Consider the following 18,534-nt stretch of genomic DNA (forward strand, 5'->3'; position numbering starts at 1 on the left):
TGGGCGCGAACCCAGCCCAGCCTAGGCGCGACCCCAGAGACTCTGGTGGAGCAGCTAGCACTGCGATGCAGTGCCCTAGACCACTGCGCCACCCGGGAGGTCTTCCCAAAAACCTTCTCAATGACCCCCTGGGTTCTGTTTAAGTTCTATAAGAAAGGAGTCCACCCTTACTCTGGGGCTTGCTTAGAGAAACACAACGGGGGGGTAAATGACTGCTGAAAATATTATATTATATTATATTTGTGCGTGTGTGTGAGTACGTGTGCGAGGTTGCGAGTGTGTGTGTGTCTGTGGTGTGTGTGTGTACGTGTACGTGTGTGTTCATGTGTTCGTGTGTGTACGTGTGTGTGTGCGAGTGTGTGTGTGTGCGAGTGTGTGTATGTGTCTGTGGTGTGTGTGCGAGTGTGTGTGTGTTTGTGTGTGCGAGTGTGCGAGTGTGTGTATGTGTCTGTGGTGTGTGTGCGAGTGTGTGTGTGTGTGTGTGTGTGTGTGTGTGTGTGTGTGTGTGTGTGTGTGTGTGTGTGTGTGTGTGTGTGTGTGTGTGTGTGTGTGTGTGTGTGTGTGTGTGTGTGTGTGTGTATGTGCTCTTTCAATCTGATCTTAGTAACAGAGGCCAGCTCTTTCTTTGTTCTCCTCAGCGTCCGTTCTGCTTAATATCTTTCCAACACACACACACACACACACACACACACACACACACACACACACACACACACACACACACACACACACACACACACACACACACACACACATAGCCACACACAGCAGACATGACTCATATCTTCAGCATCCATAATGGCTGTGTTTCACTGGCTCGTCTGTCGTTCCATTTACGGGGAACAGGCTGTTCTGTCTGCTTCCGCACTGAAAGTCGTACCTGAGCAACAAGTCTGACACTAGCAGGCTCCTGAACAGCTTCTATCCCCAAGCCATAAGTGCTAAATAGCTAACAGAATGGCTAACAGACAGACTGCTAAATAGCTAACAGAATGGCTAACAGAATGGCTAACAGACTGACTGCTAAATAGCTAACAGAATGGCTAACAGATTGACTGTTAATTAGCTAACATAATGGCTACACAGACTGACTGCTAAATAGCTAACAGAATGGCTACACAGACTGACTGCTAAATAGCTTACAGAATGGCTAACAGACAGACTGCTAAATAGCTTACAGAATGGCTAACAGACTGACTGCTAAATAGCTAACATAATGGCTAACATGACTGCAATGACCATTTTTTATTTTGTTTTGCACTGTTTCTATGCACACCCATACAAACTCACTCCTGTTGGTTCCAGACTTGGTGCATCGGTATCGCTTTCCGTGCGGTAGCAGAGAGAATAGTCTATGACTTGGGTGGCTGGATTCTTTGACAATTTTTAGGACCTTCCTCTGACGACGCCTGGTATAGAGGTCCTGGATGGCAGCGAGCTCGGCCCCAGTGATGTGTTGGGCTGTACGCACTACCCTCTGTAGTGCCTTGCTGTCTGAGGCCAAGCCGTTGCCATACCAGGCGGTGATGCATCCAGTCAAGATACTCTCAATGGTGCAGCTGTATAACTTTTTGAGGATCTGAGGACCCGTGACAAATATTCTGTCTCCTGAGGGGGAAAAGGTTTTGTTGTGGCCTCTTCATGACTGTCTTGGTGTGTTGCTGATGGCAAGTCTTTTTATCCACCTGATGGAGTTGTTGTGCCTTCTTCACGACTGTTGTTGTTGTGTGTGAACCGTGTTATTTCCTTAGTGATGTGGACACCGAGGAGCTTCAAGCTCTCGACCCGCTCCACTACAGCCCTGTCGATGTGGCTGGGGGGCGTGCTCTGACCTCTGTTTCCTGTAGTCCACGATCAGCTCGTTTGTCTTGCTGACGTTGAGGGAGAGGTTGTTGTCCTGGCACCAGATTGACAGATCTCTGACCTCCTCACTGTAGGCAATCTCCTCGCTGTCTGTGATCAGGCCTATCACCGTTGTGTCGTCAGCAAACATAAGGAGGGTGTTGGAGTCATGTGCGGCCACACAGTCGTGGGTGAACAGGGAGTACAGCAGGGGGATAAGCATGCATCCCTGAGGGGCCCCTGTGTTGAGGGTCAGCGTGGAGGATGTGTTCTTTCCTACCCTCACCACCTGGGGGGTGGCCCGTCAGAAAGTCCAGTATCCAATTGCAGAGGGAGGTGTTTTAATCCCAGGGTCCTTAGCTTGGTGATGAGTTTGGAGGGCACTATGGTGTTGAACGCTGAGCTGTAGTCAATGAAACAGAATTCTCACGTAGGTGTTCCTTTGTTCAGGTGGGACAGGGCAGTATGGAGTGCAATAGATATTGTGTCATCTATGGATCTGTTGGAGCGGTATGCGAATTGGAGTGGGTCCAAGGTGTCTGGGATGATAATGTTGATGTGAACCATGACCAGCCTTTCAAAGCATTTCATGGCTACAGATGTGAGTGGTACAGGGCGATAGTCATTTAGACAGATTATCTTGGCATTCTTGGGCACAGGGATTATAGTGGTCTGCTTGAAACGTGGGTATTACAGACTGAGTCAGAGAGAGGTTGAACATGTCAGTGGAGACACTTGCCAGCTGGTCAGTACGCGCGTGTCCTGCGGCCTTGTGAAGGTTAACCTTTTTATTTTATTTTATTTCACCTTTATTAAACCAGGTAGGCCAGTTGAGAACACCTTTATTTAACCAGGTAGGCCAGTTGAGAACACCTTTATTTAACCAGGTAGGCCAGTTGAGAACACCTTTATTAAACCAGGTAGGCCAGTTGAGAACACCTTTATTTAACCAGGTAGGCCAGTTGAGAACACCTTTATTTAACCAGGTAGGCCAGTTGAGAACACCTTTATTTAACCAGGTAGGCCAGTTGAGAACACCTTTATTTAACCAGGTAGGCCAGTTGAGAACACCTTTATTTAACCAGGTAGGCCAGTTGAGAACACCTTTATTTAACCAGGTAGGCCAGTTGAGAACACCTTTATTTAACCACATAGGCCAGTTGAGAACACCTTTATTTAACCAGGTAGGCCAGTTGAGAACACCTTTATTTAACCAGGTAGGCCAGTTGAGAACACCTTTATTTAACCAGGTAGGCCAGTTGAGAACACCTTTATTTAAACCAGGTAGGCCAGTTGAGAACACCTTTATTTAACCAGGTAGGCCAGTTGAGAACACCTTTATTTAACCAGGTAGGCCAGTTGAGAACACCTTTATTTAACCAGGTAGGCCAGTTGAGAACACCTTTATTTAACCAGGTAGGCCAGTTGAGAACACCTTTATTTAACCAGGTAGGCCAGTTGAGAACACCTTTATTTAACCAGGTAGGCCAGTTGAGAACACCTTTATTTAACCAGGTAGGCCAGTTGAGAACACCTTTATTTAAACCAGGTAGGACAGTTGAGAACACCTTTATTTAACCAGGTAGGCCAGTTGAGAACACCTTTATTTAACCAGGTAGGCCAGTTGAGAACACCTTTATTTAACCAGGTAGGCCAGTTGAGAACACCTTTATTTAACCACATAGGCCAGTTGAGAACACCTTTATTTAACCAGGTAGGCCAGTTGAGAACACCTTTATTTAAACCAGGTAGGCCAGTTGAGAACAAGTTCTCATTTACAACTGCGACCTGGCCAAGATAAAGCAAAGCAGTGCTTCAAAAACAACAACACAGAGTTACACATAAACAAATGTACAGTCAATAACACAATAGAAAAATATATATACATTGTGTGCAAATGTAGAAGTGTAGGGAGGTAAGGCAATAAATAGGCCCTAAAGGCAAAAATAATTACAATTTAGCATTAACACTGGAGTGATAGATGTGCAGATGATGATGTGCAAGTAGAGATACTGGGGTGCAAAAGAGCAAGAGGATAAGTAACAATATGGGGATGAGGTAGTTGGGTGTGCTATTTACAGATCGGCTGTGTACAGGTACAGTGATCGGTAAGCTGCTCTGACAGCTGATGCTTAAAGTTAGAGAGGGTGATATAAGACTCCAGCTTCAGTGATTTTTGCAATTCGGTACAATCATTGGCAGCAGAGAACCGCAAGGAAAGGCGGCCAAAGGTAGTGTTGGCTTTGGGGATGGCCAGTAAAATATACCTGCTGGAGCGCGTGCTACGGGTGGGTGTTGCTATGGTGATCAGTGAACTGAGATAAGGCGGGGCTTTACCTAGCAAAGACTTATAGATGACCTGGAGCCAGTGGGTTTGGCGACGAATATGTAGTGAGGACCAGCCAACGAGAGCATACAGGTCGCAGTGGTGGGTAGTATATGGGGCTTTGATGCTTAAAGGTCTTACTCACTTCGGCTACAGAGAGAGTGATCACACAGTTGTTCGGAACAGCTGGTTCTCTCATACATGGTTCAGTTTTGCTTGCCTCGAAGCGAACGTAGAAGGCATTTATCTCGTCTAGTAGGCTCGGGTCATTGGGCAGCTCGTGGCTGGGTTTCCCTTCGTAATCCGTGATAGTTTGAAAGTCCTGCCACATCCGACGAGCTTCAGAGCCGGTTTAGTAGGATTTGAACTTGGTCCTGTATTGACGCTTTGCCTGTTTGATGGTTCGTCTGAGGGCGAAAGTGGCAGCTCTAGCTTTTAGCTCAGTGCTGTTGCCTGTAATCCATGGCTTCTGGTTAGGATATGTACGTATCGTCACTGTGGGGACGAAGTCGTCAATGCTTTTATTAATGAAGACGGTGACTGATGTGGTAATCTCCTCAATGTTATCGAATGAATCCCCGAACATCTAATCTGTGAAATGTTGGTTATGCTCTTTTGTAGTTTGTAAGGGTAATTTCTTGTGTGTGAGTCTGGGGGGGATTCTAAATCAGTATTACACATAATTTGTGGTTTCCATAAAGTATTAAATGTGTGCGTATTTGTCATATCATATAACATTTTATTTGTCACATGCTGCAAATACAACAGGCGTAGACTTTAGTGTGAAATGCTATGTGAAATGTGTGTGTGTTAGGGACGGACGTCTGAAGGCTGGTGATGAGCTCCTGATGATCAACGGTCAGTCTCTGGTTGGCCTGTCTCATTCAGAGGCTGTAGACATCCTACGCTCTACCGCTGGACTGGTACAACTGGTCGTCGCTAGCAGGGTGAGTACACGCACGCACGCAAACACACACACACGCACGCACGCACGCACGCACGCACACACACACACACACCACAGGAGGTTGGTGGAACTTTAATTGGGGAGGATGGGCTCGTGGTAATGGCTGTAACGGAATAATTGTAATGGTATCAAATAAATCAAGCACGTGGTTTCCATGGTTTCCATGTGTTTGATGTCATTCCATTTACTCCGTTTCCAGACATTATTATGAGCCGTCCTCCCCTCAGCAGCCCCCACTGACACACACACACGTACACTCAACACAACAGCCCTTTTTGTCCAAAACAAATGTATTTCTCGAGCTCTTTCTTGTGATTCCCTTCTTCATAATTCAAATCACTTACAACTCCTGTTGTTAGACGTTGTCTCTCGACGTCGGCTCAACATAGAAGAACAAAAGTAAAAGGAAAATAACTCATATTTATAACAGCATTGACGTGGAAAAGCTCCATGTTCTAACAGACGACACCAGAACACCTGATATGTTAATATACAGTTGCAGAGCAGGGAAGGAAAATGGAAAAGGAGAGATTATCGATGCAGGACAAAAGCAGAAAATGTGAAGAATCCGACACTAATCACTAAGCATGTTAGGACTTGGTACACTAATTCCCTGGTTGGACACTAAGCATGTTAGGACTTGGTACACTAATTCCCTGGTTGGACACTAAGCATGTTAGGACTTGGTACACTAATTCCCTGGTTGGACACTAAGCATGTTAGGACTTGGTACACTAATTCCCTGGTTGGACACTAAGCATGTTAGGACTTGGTACACTAATTCCCTGGTTGGACACTAAGCATGTTAGGACTTGGTACACTAATTCCCTGGTTGGACACTAAGCATGTTAGGACTTGGTACACTAATTCCCTGGTTAGACACTAAGCATGTTAGGACTTGGTACACTAATTCCCTGGTTGGACACTAAGCATGTTAGGACTTGGTACACTAATTCCCTGGTTGGACACTAAGCATGTTAGGACTTGGTACACTAATTCCCTGGTTGGACACTAAGCATGTTAGGACTTGGTACACTAATTCCCTGGTTAGACACTAAGCATGTTAGGACTTGGTACACTAATTCCCTGGTTGGACACTAAGCATGTTAGGACTTGGTACACTAATTCCCTGGTTGGACACTAAGCATGTTAGGACTTGGTACACTAATTCCCTGGTTGGACACTAAGCATGTTAGGACTTGGTACACTAATTCCCTGGTTGGACACTAAGCATGTTAGGACTTGGTACACTAATTCCCTGGTTGGACACTAAGCATGTTAGGACTTGGTACACTAATTCCCTGGTTGGACACTAAGCATGTTAGGACTTGGTACACTAATTCCCTGGTTGGACACTAAGCATGTTAGGACTTGGTACACTAATTCCCTGGTTGGACACTAAGCATGTTAGGACTTGGTACACTAATTCCCTGGTTAGACACTAAGCATGTTAGGACTTGGTACACTAATTCCCTGGTTGGACACTAAGCATGTTAGGACTTGGTACACTAATTCCCTGGTTGGACACTAGCATGTTAGGACTTGGTACACTAATTCCCTGGTTAGACACTAAGCATGTTAGGACTTGGTACACTAATTCCCTGGTTGGACACTAAGCATGTTAGGACTTGGTACACTAATTCCCTGGTTGGACACTAAGCATGTTAGGACTTGGTACACTAATTCCCTGGTTGGACACTAAGCATGTTAGGACTTGGTACACTAATTCCCTGGTTGGACACTAAGCATGTTAGGACTTGGTACACTAATTCCCTGGTTGGACACTAGCATGTTAGGACTTGGTACACTAATTCCCTGGTTAGACACTAAGCATGTTAGGACTTGGTACACTAATTCCCTGGTTGGACACTAAGCATGTTAGGACTTGGTACACTAATTCCCTGGTTGGACACTAAGCATGTTAGGACTTGGTACACTAATTCCCTGGTTGGACACTAAGCATGTTAGGACTTGGTACACTAATTCCCTGGTTGGACACTAAGCATGTTAGGACTTGGTACACTAATTCCCTGGTTGGACACTAAGCATGTTAGGACTTGGTACACTAATTCCCTGGTTGGACACTAAGCATGTTAGGACTTGGTACACTAATTCCCTGGTTGGACACTAAGCATGTTAGGACTTGGTACACTAATTCCCTGGTTAGACACTAAGCATGTTAGGACTTGGTACACTAATTCCCTGGTTGGACACCTAAGCATTTAGTACAATATGTTTCAGTGTTGTACAATACATGTACCTTGTTTCAATGCGTTGTTTCAACATAATAATAATAATAATAATAATAATAAATATAGCTGCAAGCAGCAATGTCGGGGTTCAAGCTGTGAACTAAAAATCATGCAGTATCCTTTTGATGTATTTTGGACTATTTCTAATGATGTTGACTTACTTTAAACGACTTCTTCTCCAGAACCGCTGGACCTATCGGGAAACAAATTTGGTTAACAGCATCTATGGACGCACGTCGTGAAATGTTCTCGTCCTCTTGCTCGAACAATATGGCCGCTATGAGCCAATGAGCTTGCATGAATGTTTTTTTTGTTCCCTGTCCAACAGCGTGACTATGGGTCTGAACGGAATTGTACTTTATAGGTTCCCTCTGCATGTGTGCCAAATTTCATCACTCTTGAGTCAAATCAAATCAAGAGATACAGTATATATTCCTGATTATCCATTTCTGATTAATATGCATTTATATGGCAGACCACGCCCACATTAATGCTTATTGGTCAATGTTCTTTTAGGTACTAGTCCAGAAAGTATTGCGCTGGGAGAATTTGGTCCATAGATGTCACATGTTAAGTTTCATGCAGATCTGGTCATTCGGGTGCCAGAGGACTAGCGTTTTAAGTGTTTTTAACTCAATTCTAAATGCCAGAGTTTCCGGGTCTTACGTGGAAATGTGTTCCTTGTGAGGAGAGTGTGGGGAAAACAACCAGGTTCTATTTTGTATATTTGCCTCTAGGCCAAACGGGGTGAGGGGTGTGACTTTTCAAAGTTTTCCATTTTCAATCGCTTGTTATAGCGCCACCATCTGTTCAATTGGCATGGCATAGCTCTGAACAAGGCAGTTAACCCACTGTTCCTAGGCCGTCATTGTAAATAAGAATGTGTTCTTAACTGACTTGCCTAGTTAAATAAAGGTAAAATAAAAAATACAAAAATACAATGAGAGGGTGTGGTCTTTTAGGCCTTTACCATTATGCTAGGTTGCAACCTCCTAAGCCATACCATTTCACCGGGGAACCTTACAGAAGAGGAGTAATAATAATCAACAACAACAACAAAATGGGTTTCAACAGTCAATGATATATTTATTTTATATAGAGCTTTTCATTCCAATCAATAATCTCAAAGTCACTTTGGAAAAAAACAAGAAAATGTTGATGAGATCTGGCAGTTCATTGTTGATGGTTTTCCACTGCTTCAGATGTCTTGAAGCAGTTCAGACAGGCAGTAAGTAGCAGCAGCTTGATACAGACAGTCGAGAAGAAAAGAGCTGAGGGAATATCGATGATACAGACAGGCAGGGAGAAAAGAGGTGAGGGAACATCGATGATACAGACAGGCAGGGAGAAACGAGCTGAGGGAATATCGATGATACAGACAGGCAGGGAGAAAAGAGGTGAGGGAACATCGATGATACAGACAGGCAGGGAGAAAAGAGGTGAGGGAACATCGATGATACAGACAGGCAGGGAGAAACGAGGTGAGGGAACATCGATGATACAGACAGGCAGGGAGAAAAGAGGTGAGGGAACATCGATGATACAGACAGGCAGGGAGAAACGAGGTGAGGGAACATCGATGATACAGACAGGCAGGGAGAAAAGAGGTGAGGGAACATCGATGATACAGACAGGCAGGGAGAAAAGAGGTGAGGGAACATCGATGATACAGACAGGCAGGGAGAAACGAGGTGAGGGAACATCGATGATACAGACAGGCAGGGAGAAACGAGCTGAGGGAACATCGATGATACAGACAGGCAGGGAGAAAAGAGGTGAGGGAACATCGATGATACAGACAGGCAGGGAGAAACGAGCTGAGGGAACATCGATGATACAGACAGGCAGGGAGAAAAGAGGTGAGGGAACATCGATGATACAGACAGGCAGGGTGAAAAGAGGTGAGGGAACATCGATGATACAGACAGGCAGGGAGAAACGTCCGTCAGATAGGGTAGGAGACGGACCTGGAGCTCTTCATCAGGCACTTTGCCTCCTCCTCATCCTCCGTAGGTAGGCTGGATCATCCGCTGTCAAAGTGTAGCACCCAACTAGCGGATGCTTTGGCGACTGTAAAATGCTAGAAAAGACCACACCACCAGGACAGTAGTGTGTTTGTGTGGAAGGTTTGTAGTGTGCTAGTAGAAGGGTTGTAGTGTGCTAGTAGAAGGGTTGTAGTGTGCTAGTAGAAGGGTTGTAGTGTGCTAGTAGAAGGGTTGTAGTGTGTTAGTAGAAGGGTTGTAGTGTGCTAGTAGAAGGGTTGTAGTGTGCTAGTAGAAGGGTTGTAGTGTGCTAGTGGAAGGGTTGTAGTGTGTTAGTAGAAGGGTTGTAGTGTGCTAGTAGAAGGGTTGTAGTGTGCTAGTAGAAGGGTTGTAGTGTGCTAGTAGAAGGGTTGTAGTGTGCTAGTAGAAGGGTTGTAGTGTGCTAGTAGAAGGGTTGTAGTGTGTTAGTAGAAGGGTTGTAGTGTGCTAGTAGAAGGGTTGTAGTGTGCTAGTAGAAGGGTTGTAGTGTTAGTAGAAGGGTTGTAGTGTGCTAGTAGAAGGGTTTAGTGTGTTAGTAGAAGGGTTGTAGTGTGCTAGTAGAAGGGTTGTAGTGTGTTAGTAGAAGGGTTGTAGTGTTAGTAGAAGGGTTGTAGTGTGCTAGTAGAAGGGTTGTAGTGTGCTAGTAGAAGGGTTGTAGTGTGCTAGTAGAAGGGTTGTAGTGTGCTAGTAGAAGGGTTGTAGTGTGTTAGTAGAAGGGTTGTAGTGTGCTAGTAGAAGGGTTGTAGTGTGTTAGTAGAAGGGTTGTAGTGTGTTAGTAGAAGGGTTGTAGTGTGTTAGTAGAAGGGTTGTAGTGTGCTAGTAGAAGGGTTGTAGTGTGTTAGTAGAAGGGTTTAGTGTGTTAGTAGAAGGGTTGTAGTGTGTTAGTAGAAGGGTTTAGTGTGTTAGTAGAAGGGTTGTAGTGTGCTAGTAGAAGGGTTGTAGTGTGTTAGAAGAAGGGTTGTAGTGTGCTAGTAGAAGGGTTGTAGTGTGTTAGTAGAAGGGTTGTAGTGTGCTAGTAGAAGGGTTGTAGTGTGCTAGTAGAAGGGTTGTAGTGTGTTAGTAGAAGGGTTTAGTGTGTTAGTAGAAGGGTTGTAGTGTGTTAGTAGAAGGGTTTAGTGTGTTAGTAGAAGGGTTGTAGTGTGCTAGTAGAAGGGTTGTAGTGTGTTAGTAGAAGGGTTGTAGTGTGCTAGTAGAAGGGTTGTAGTGTGCTAGTAGAAGGGTTGTAGTGTGCTAGTAGAAGGGTTGTAGTGTGCTAGTAGAAGGGTTGTAGTGTGCTAGTAGAAGGGTTGTAGTGTGTTAGTAGAAGGGTTGTAGTGTGTTAGTAGAAGGGTTGTAGTGTGTTAGTAGAAGGGTTGTAGTGTGTTAGTAGAAGGGTTGTAGTGTGTTAGTAGAAGGGTTGTAGTGTGCTAGTAGAAGGGTTGTAGTGTGCTAGTAGAAGGGTTGTAGTGTGTTAGTAGAAGGGTTGTAGTGTGTTAGTAGAAGGGTTGTAGTGTGCTAGTAGAAGGGTTGTAGTGTGCTAGTAGAAGGGTTGTAGTGTGTTAGTAGAAGGGTTGTAGTGTGTTAGTAGAAGGGTTGTAGTGTGTTAGTAGAAGGGTTGTAGTGTGTTAGTAGAAGGGTTGTAGTGTGTTAGTAGAAGGGTTGTAGTGTGTTAGTAGAAGGGTTGTAGTGTGTTAGTAGAAGGGTTGTAGTGTGTTAGTAGAAGGGTTGTAGTGTGCTAGTGGAAGGGTTGTAGTGTGCTAGTGGAAGGGTTGTAGTGTGTTAGTAGAAGGGTTGTAGTGTGCTAGTAGAAGGGTTGTAGTGTGCTAGTAGAAGGGTTGTAGTGTGCTAGTAGAAGGGTTGTAGTGTGTTAGTAGAAGGGTTGTAGTGTGTTAGTAGAAGGGTTGTAGTGTGTTAGTAGAAGGGTTGTAGTGTGTTAGTAGAAGGGTTTAGTGTGTTAGTAGAAGGGTTGTAGTGTACTAGTAGAAGGGTTGTAGTGTGCTAGTAGAAGGGTTGTAGTGTGTTAGTAGAAGGGTTGTAGTGTGCTAGTAGAAGGGTTGTAGTGTGCTAGTGGAAGGGTTGTAGTGTGCTAGTGGAAGGGTTGTAGTGTGTTAGTAGAAGGGTTGTAGTGTGCTAGTAGAAGGGTTGTAGTGTGCTAGTAGAAGGGTTGTAGTGTGTTAGTAGAAGGGTTGTAGTGTGTTAGTAGAAGGGTTGTAGTGTGTTAGTAGAAGGGTTGTAGTGTGTTAGTAGAAGGGTTTAGTGTGTTAGTAGAAGGGTTGTAGTGTACTAGTAGAAGGGTTGTAGTGTGCTAGTAGAAGGGTTGTAGTGTGTTAGTAGAAGGGTTTAGTGTGTTAGTAGAAGGGTTGTAGTGTGCTAGTAGAAGGGTTGTAGTGTGTTAGAAGAAGGGTTGTAGTGTGCTAGTAGAAGGGTTGTAGTGTGTTAGTAGAAGGGTTGTAGTGTGCTAGTAGAAGGGTTGTAGTGTGCTAGTAGAAGGGTTGTAGTGTGTTAGTAGAAGGGTTGTAGTGTGTTAGTAGAAGGGTTGTAGTGTGTTAGTAGAAGGCTTTAGTGTGTTAGTAGAAGGGTTGTAGTGTGCTAGTAGAAGGGTTGTAGTGTGTTAGTAGAAGGGTTGTAGTGTGCTAGTAGAAGGGTTGTAGTGTGCTAGTAGAAGGGTTGTAGTGTGCTAGTAGAAGGGTTGTAGTGTGCTAGTAGAAGGGTTGTAGTGTGCTAGTAGAAGGGTTGTAGTGTGTTAGTAGAAGGGTTGTAGTGTGTTAGTAGAAGGGTTGTAGTGTGTTAGTAGAAGGGTTGTAGTGTGTTAGTAGAAGGGTTGTAGTGTGTTAGTAGAAGGGTTGTAGTGTGCTAGTAGAAGGGTTGTAGTGTGCTAGTAGAAGGGTTGTAGTGTGTTAGTAGAAGGGTTGTAGTGTTAGTAGAAGGGTTGTAGTGTGCTAGTAGAAGGGTTGTAGTGTGTTAGTAGAAGGGTTGTAGTGTGTTAGTAGAAGGGTTGTAGTGTGTTAGTAGAAGGGTTGTAGTGTGTTAGTAGAAGGGTTGTAGTGTGTTAGTAGAAGGGTTGTAGTGTGTTAGTAGAAGGGTTGTAGTGTGTTAGTAGAAGGGTTGTAGTGTGCTAGTAGAAGGGTTGTAGTGTGCTAGTGGAAGGGTTGTAGTGTGTTAGTAGAAGGGTTGTAGTGTGCTAGTAGAAGGGTTGTAGTGTGCTAGTAGAAGGGTTGTAGTGTGCTAGTAGAAGGGTTGTAGTGTGTTAGTAGAAGGGTTGTAGTGTGTTAGTAGAAGGGTTGTAGTGTGTTAGTAGAAGGGTTTAGTGTGTTAGTAGAAGGGTTGTAGTGTACTAGTAGAAGGGTTGTAGTGTGCTAGTAGAAGGGTTGTAGTGTGCTAGTAGAAGGGTTGTAGTGTGCTAGTAGAAGGGTTGTAGTGTGTTAGTAGAAGGGTTGTAGTGTGTTAGTAGAAGGGTTGTAGTGTGTTAGTAGAAGGGTTGTAGTGTGTTAGTAGAAGGGTTGTAGTGTGTTAGTAGAAGGGTTGTAGTGTGTTAGTAGAAGGGTTGTAGTGTGTTAGTAGAAGGGTTGTAGTGTGCTAGTAGAAGGGTTGTAGTGTGTTAGTAGAAGGGTTGTAGTGTGCTAGTAGAAGGGTTGTAGTGTGCTAGTAGAAGGGTTGTAGTGTGCTAGTGGAAGGGTTGTAGTGTGTTAGTAGAAGGGTTGTAGTGTGCTAGTAGAAGGGTTGTAGTGTGCTAGTAGAAGGGTTGTAGTGTGTTAGTAGAAGGGTTGTAGTGTGCTAGTAGAAGGGTTGTAGTGTGTTAGTAGAAGGGTTGTAGTGTGCTAGTAGAAGGGTTGTAGTGTGTTAGTAGAAGGGTTGTAGTGTGCTAGTAGAAGGGTTGTAGTGTGTTAGTAGAAGGGTTGTAGTGTGCTAGTAGAAGGGTTGTAGTGTGCTAGTAGAAGGGTTGTAGTGTGCTAGTAGAAGGGTTGTAGTGTGTTAGTAGAAGGGTTGTAGTGTGCTAGTAGAAGGGTTGTAGTGTGTTAGTAGAAGGGTTGTAGTGTGTTAGTAGAAGGGTTGTAGTGTGTTAGTAGAAGGGTTGTAGTGTGCTAGTAGAAGGGTTGTAGTGTGCTAGTAGAAGGGTTGTAGTGTGTTAGTAGAAGGGTTGTAGTGTGCTAGTAGAAGGGTTGTAGTGTGTTAGTAGAAGGGTTGTAGTGTGTTAGTAGAAGGGTTGTAGTGTGTTAGTAGAAGGGTTGTAGTGTGTTAGTAGAAGGGTTGTAGTGTGTTAGTAGAAGGGTTGTAGTGTGTTAGTAGAAGGGTTGTAGTGTGTTAGTAGAAGGGTTGTAGTGTGCTAGTAGAAGGGTTGTAGTGTGTTAGTAGAAGGGTTGTAGTGTGTTAGTAGAAGGGTTGTAGTGTGTTAGTAGAAGGGTTGTAGTGTGTTAGTAGAAGGGTTGTAGTGTGCGTGTGGGAACATCTAAAACATTCAAGAGATCTTAATCGGCTTGAAGGGAAATGCAGGCTGGCTTTCAGAAACAACGTTACAAATACACACAGAACGCACACTATATGTCCCTTCCACTCTTCTGAACACACACACACACACACACACACACACACACACACACACACACACACACACACACACACACACACACACACACACACAGACACACACACAGACACACACACAGACACACACACACACACACACACACACAGACACACACACACACAGACACACACACACACACACACACACACACACAGACACAGACACAGACACAGACACAGACACACACACACACACACACACACACACACAGACACACACACAGACACACACACACACAGACACACACACAGACACACACACAGACACACACACGCACACACACACACAGACACACACACAGACACACACACAGACACACACACAGACACACACACCACACACCACACACACACACCACACACACACACACACACACACACCCTCATCCATCGCTTCCACACTCACTGTTCTCCTCTCCTCCTCTGGTTCATCCAGGAGGAGTCAGAGGTGGATTTCCACCGGTACCCGTCCACCAGCCTGCCAGACCTGGTCAGTACCTGCGCCTCGTCTTCTTCCTCCTCTGCTTCTCCCAGCGACAATCAGGAGAACATGGAACCTCATCCCAGGCACGGAGGTTGGGAGGACCTGACAGCCAGCAGCCTCAGTCTCTCTCGGTCTCGACCTACCATAGTACGTGCAGTATGTGTGTGTTTTTAAAGTGTTTGTCTCTGTGTTTAGGCGTGGAAGTCTGTCCGGTCTCTTTCTCTCTCTCTATGTGGGTGTGTGTTTTTAAAGTGTTTGTCTCTGTGTTTAGGCGTGGAAGTCTGTCCGGTCTCTTTCTCTCTCTCTATGTGGGGGTGTGTGTTTTAAAGTGTTTGTCTCTGTGTTTAGGCGTGGAAGTCTGTCCGGTCTCTTTCTCTCTCTCTATGTGGGGGTGTGTGTTTTTAAAGTGTTTGTCTCTGTGTTTAGGCGTGGAAGTCTGTCCGGTCTCTTTCTCTCTCTCTATGTGGGGGTGTGTGTTTTTAAAGTGTTTGTCTCTGTGTTTAGGCGTGGAAGTCTGTCCGGTCTCTTTCTCTCTCTCTATGTGGGGGTGTGTGTTGAGATTATGAGCTATCAACTGTACTGTATCTCTACCTGCTTAGAGCTACAAACACTTTCCCTCTGATATCTGTAGAGGATGTCCTGAATCTGTCCTTCACCATCACTATCTCCTCTTCACTACAACATTTGCTCGCTCCAAATATTTTCTTTATTTCCTTTCTTCTACTTTTAGATGTGTGTGTATTGTTGTGAATTGTCAGATACTACTGCACTGTTGGAGCTAGGAACACAAGCATTTAGTTAGATACTACTGTTGGAGCTAGGAACACAAGCATTTAGTTAGATACTACTGCACTGTTGGAGCTAGGAACACAAGCATTTAGTTAGATACTACTGCACTGTCGGAGCTAGGAACACAAGCATTTAGTTAGATATTACTGCTCTGTTGGAGCTAGGAACACAAGCATTTAGTTAGATACTACTGCACTGTTGGAGCTAGGAACACAAGCATTTAGTTAGATACTACTGCACTGTTGGAGCTAGGAACACAAGCATTTAGTTAGATACTACTGCACTGTTGGAGCTAGGAACACAAGCATTTAGTTAGATACTACTGTTGGAGCTAGGAACACAAGCATTTAGTTATACTACTGCACTGTTGGAGCTAGAAACACAAGCATTTAGTTAGATACTACTGCACTGTTGGAGCTAGGAACACAAGCATTTAGTTAGATACTACTGCACTGTCGGAGCTAGGAACACAAGCATTTAGTTAGATACTACTGCACTGTTGGAGCTAGGAACACAAGCATTTAGTTAGATACTACTGTTGGAGCTAGGAACACAAGCATTTAGTTAGATACTACTGCACTGTTGGAGCTAGGAACACAAGCATTTAGTTAGATACTACTGCACTGTCGGAGCTAGGAACACAAGCATTTAGTTAGATATTACTGCTCTGTTGGAGCTAGGAACACAAGCATTTAGTTAGATACTACTGCACTGTTGGAGCTAGGAACACAAGCATTTAGTTAGATACTACTGCACTGTTGGAGCTAGGAACACAAGCATTTAGTTAGATACTACTGCACTGTTGGAGCTAGGAACACAAGCATTTAGTTAGATACTACTGTTGGAGCTAGGAACACAAGCATTTAGTTATACTACTGCACTGTTGGAGCTAGAAACACAAGCATTTAGTTAGATACTACTGCACTGTTGGAGCTAGGAACACAAGCATTTAGTTAGATACTACTGCACTGTCGGAGCTAGGAACACAAGCATTTAGTTAGATACTACTGCACTGTTGGAGCTAGGAACACAAGCATTTAGTTAGATACTACTGCACTGTTGGAGCTAGGAACACAAGCATTTAGTTAGATACTACTGCACTGTTGGAGCTAGAAACACAAGCATTTAGTTAGATACTACTGTACTGTCGGAGCTAGGAACACAAGCATTTAGTTAGATACTACTGCACTGTTGGAGCTAGAAACACAAGCATTTAGTTAGATACTACTGCACTGTTGGAGCTAGGAACACAAGCATTTAGTTAGATACTACTGCACTGTTGGAGCTAGGAACACAAGCATTTAGTTAGATACTACTGCACTGTTGGAGCTAGGAACACAAGCATTTAGTTAGATACTACTGTTGGAGCTAGGAACACAAGCATTTAGTTAGATACTACTGCACTGTTGGAGCTAGAAACACAAGCATTTAGTTAGATACTACTGCACTGTTGGAGCTAGGAACACAAGCATTTAGTTAGATACTACTGCACTGTCGGAGCTAGGAACACAAGCATTTAGTTAGATACTACTGCACTGTTGGAGCTAGGAACACAAGCATTTAGTTAGATACTACTGCACTGTTGGAGCTAGGAACACAAGCATTTAGTTAGATACTACTGCACTGTTGGAGCTAGAAACACAAGCATTTAGTTAGATACTACTGCACTGTTGGAGCTAGGAACACAAGCATTTAGTTAGATACTACTGCACTGTCGGAGCTAGGAACACAAGCATTTAGTTAGATACTACTGCACTGTTGGAGCTAGGAACACAAGCATTTAGTTAGATACTACTGCACTGTCGGAGCTGGGAACACAAGCATTTAGTTAGATACTACTGCACTGTTGGAGCTAGAAACACAAGCATTTAGTTAGATACTACTGCACTGTTGGAGCTAGAAACACAAGCATTTAGTTAGATACTACTGCACTGATGGAGCTAGGAACACAAGCATTTAGTTAGATATTACTGCACTGTTGGAGCTAGGAACACAAGCATTTAGTTAGATACTACTGCACTGATGGAGCTAGGAACACAAGCATTTAGTTAGATATTACTGCACTGTTGGAGCTAGGAACACAAGCATTTAGTTAGATACTACTGCACTGTTGGAGCTAGAAACACAAGCATTTAGTTAGATATTACTGCACTGTTGGAGCTAGGAACACAAGCATTTAGTTAGATACTACTGCACTGTTGGAGCTAGGAACACAAGCATTTAGTTAGATACTACTGCACTGTTGGAGCTAGGAACACAAGCATTTAGTTAGATATTACTGCACTGTTGGAGCTAGGAACACAAGCATTTAGTTAGATACTACTGCACTGTTGGAGCTAGGAACACAAGCATTTAGTTAGATATTACTGCACTGTTGGAGCTAGGAACACAAGCATTTAGTTAGATACTACTGCACTGTTGGAGCTAGGAACACAAGCATTTAGTTAGATATTACTGCACTGTTGGAGCTAGGAACACAAGCATTTAGTTAGATACTACTGCACTGTTGGAGCTAGGAACACAAGCATTTAGTTAGATACTACTGCACTGTTGGAGCTAGGAACACAAGCATTTAGTTAGATACTACTGCACTGTTGGAGCTAGAAACACAAGCATTTAGTTAGATACTACTGCACTGTTGGAGCTAGGAACACAAGCATTTAGTTAGATACTATTGCACTGTCGGAGCTAGGAACACAAGCATTTAGTTAGATACTACTGCACTGTTGGAGCTAGGAACACAAGCATTTAGTTAGATACTACTGCACTGTTGGAGCTGGGAACACAAGCATTTAGTTAGATACTACTGCACTGTTGGAGCTAGAAACACAAGCATTTAGTTAGATACTACTGCACTGTTGGAGCTAGAAACACAAGCATTTAGTTAGATACTACTGCACTGATGGAGCTGGGAACACAAGCATTTAGTTAGATATTACTGCACTGTTGGAGCTAGGAACACAAGCATTTAGTTAGATACTACTGCACTGATGGAGCTAGGAACACAAGCATTTAGTTAGATACTACTGCACTGATGGAGCTAGGAACACAAGCATTTAGTTAGATATTACTGCACTGTTGGAGCTAGGAACACAAGCATTTAGTTAGATACTACTGCACTGTTGGAGCTAGAAACACAAGCATTTAGTTAGATATTACTGCACTGTTGGAGCTAGGAACACAAGCATTTAGTTAGATACTACTGCACTGTTGGAGCTAGGAACACAAGCATTTAGTTAGATACTACTGCACTGTTGGAGCTAGGAACACAAGCATTTAGTTAGATATTA

General features: G+C 44.0%; 1 protein-coding gene across 1 annotated transcript in view; it reads left to right on the forward strand.

The window, feature by feature from the left end:
- The window catches only part of LOC129825794 (PDZ domain-containing protein 2-like), a 188,907-nt gene that overhangs the window by 132,422 nt on the left and 37,951 nt on the right, over positions 1-18,534 (forward strand). The window contains exons 5-6 of the mRNA XM_055885936.1: positions 4,983-5,115; positions 14,408-14,602. Coding sequence (XP_055741911.1) covers positions 4,983-5,115; positions 14,408-14,602 — 328 coding nt within the window. The remainder of the gene's footprint in view (positions 1-4,982; positions 5,116-14,407; positions 14,603-18,534) is intronic.

Source organism: Salvelinus fontinalis, chromosome 28, assembly GCF_029448725.1.
Source record: "Salvelinus fontinalis isolate EN_2023a chromosome 28, ASM2944872v1, whole genome shotgun sequence".
NCBI lineage: Eukaryota > Metazoa > Chordata > Actinopteri > Salmoniformes > Salmonidae > Salvelinus > Salvelinus fontinalis.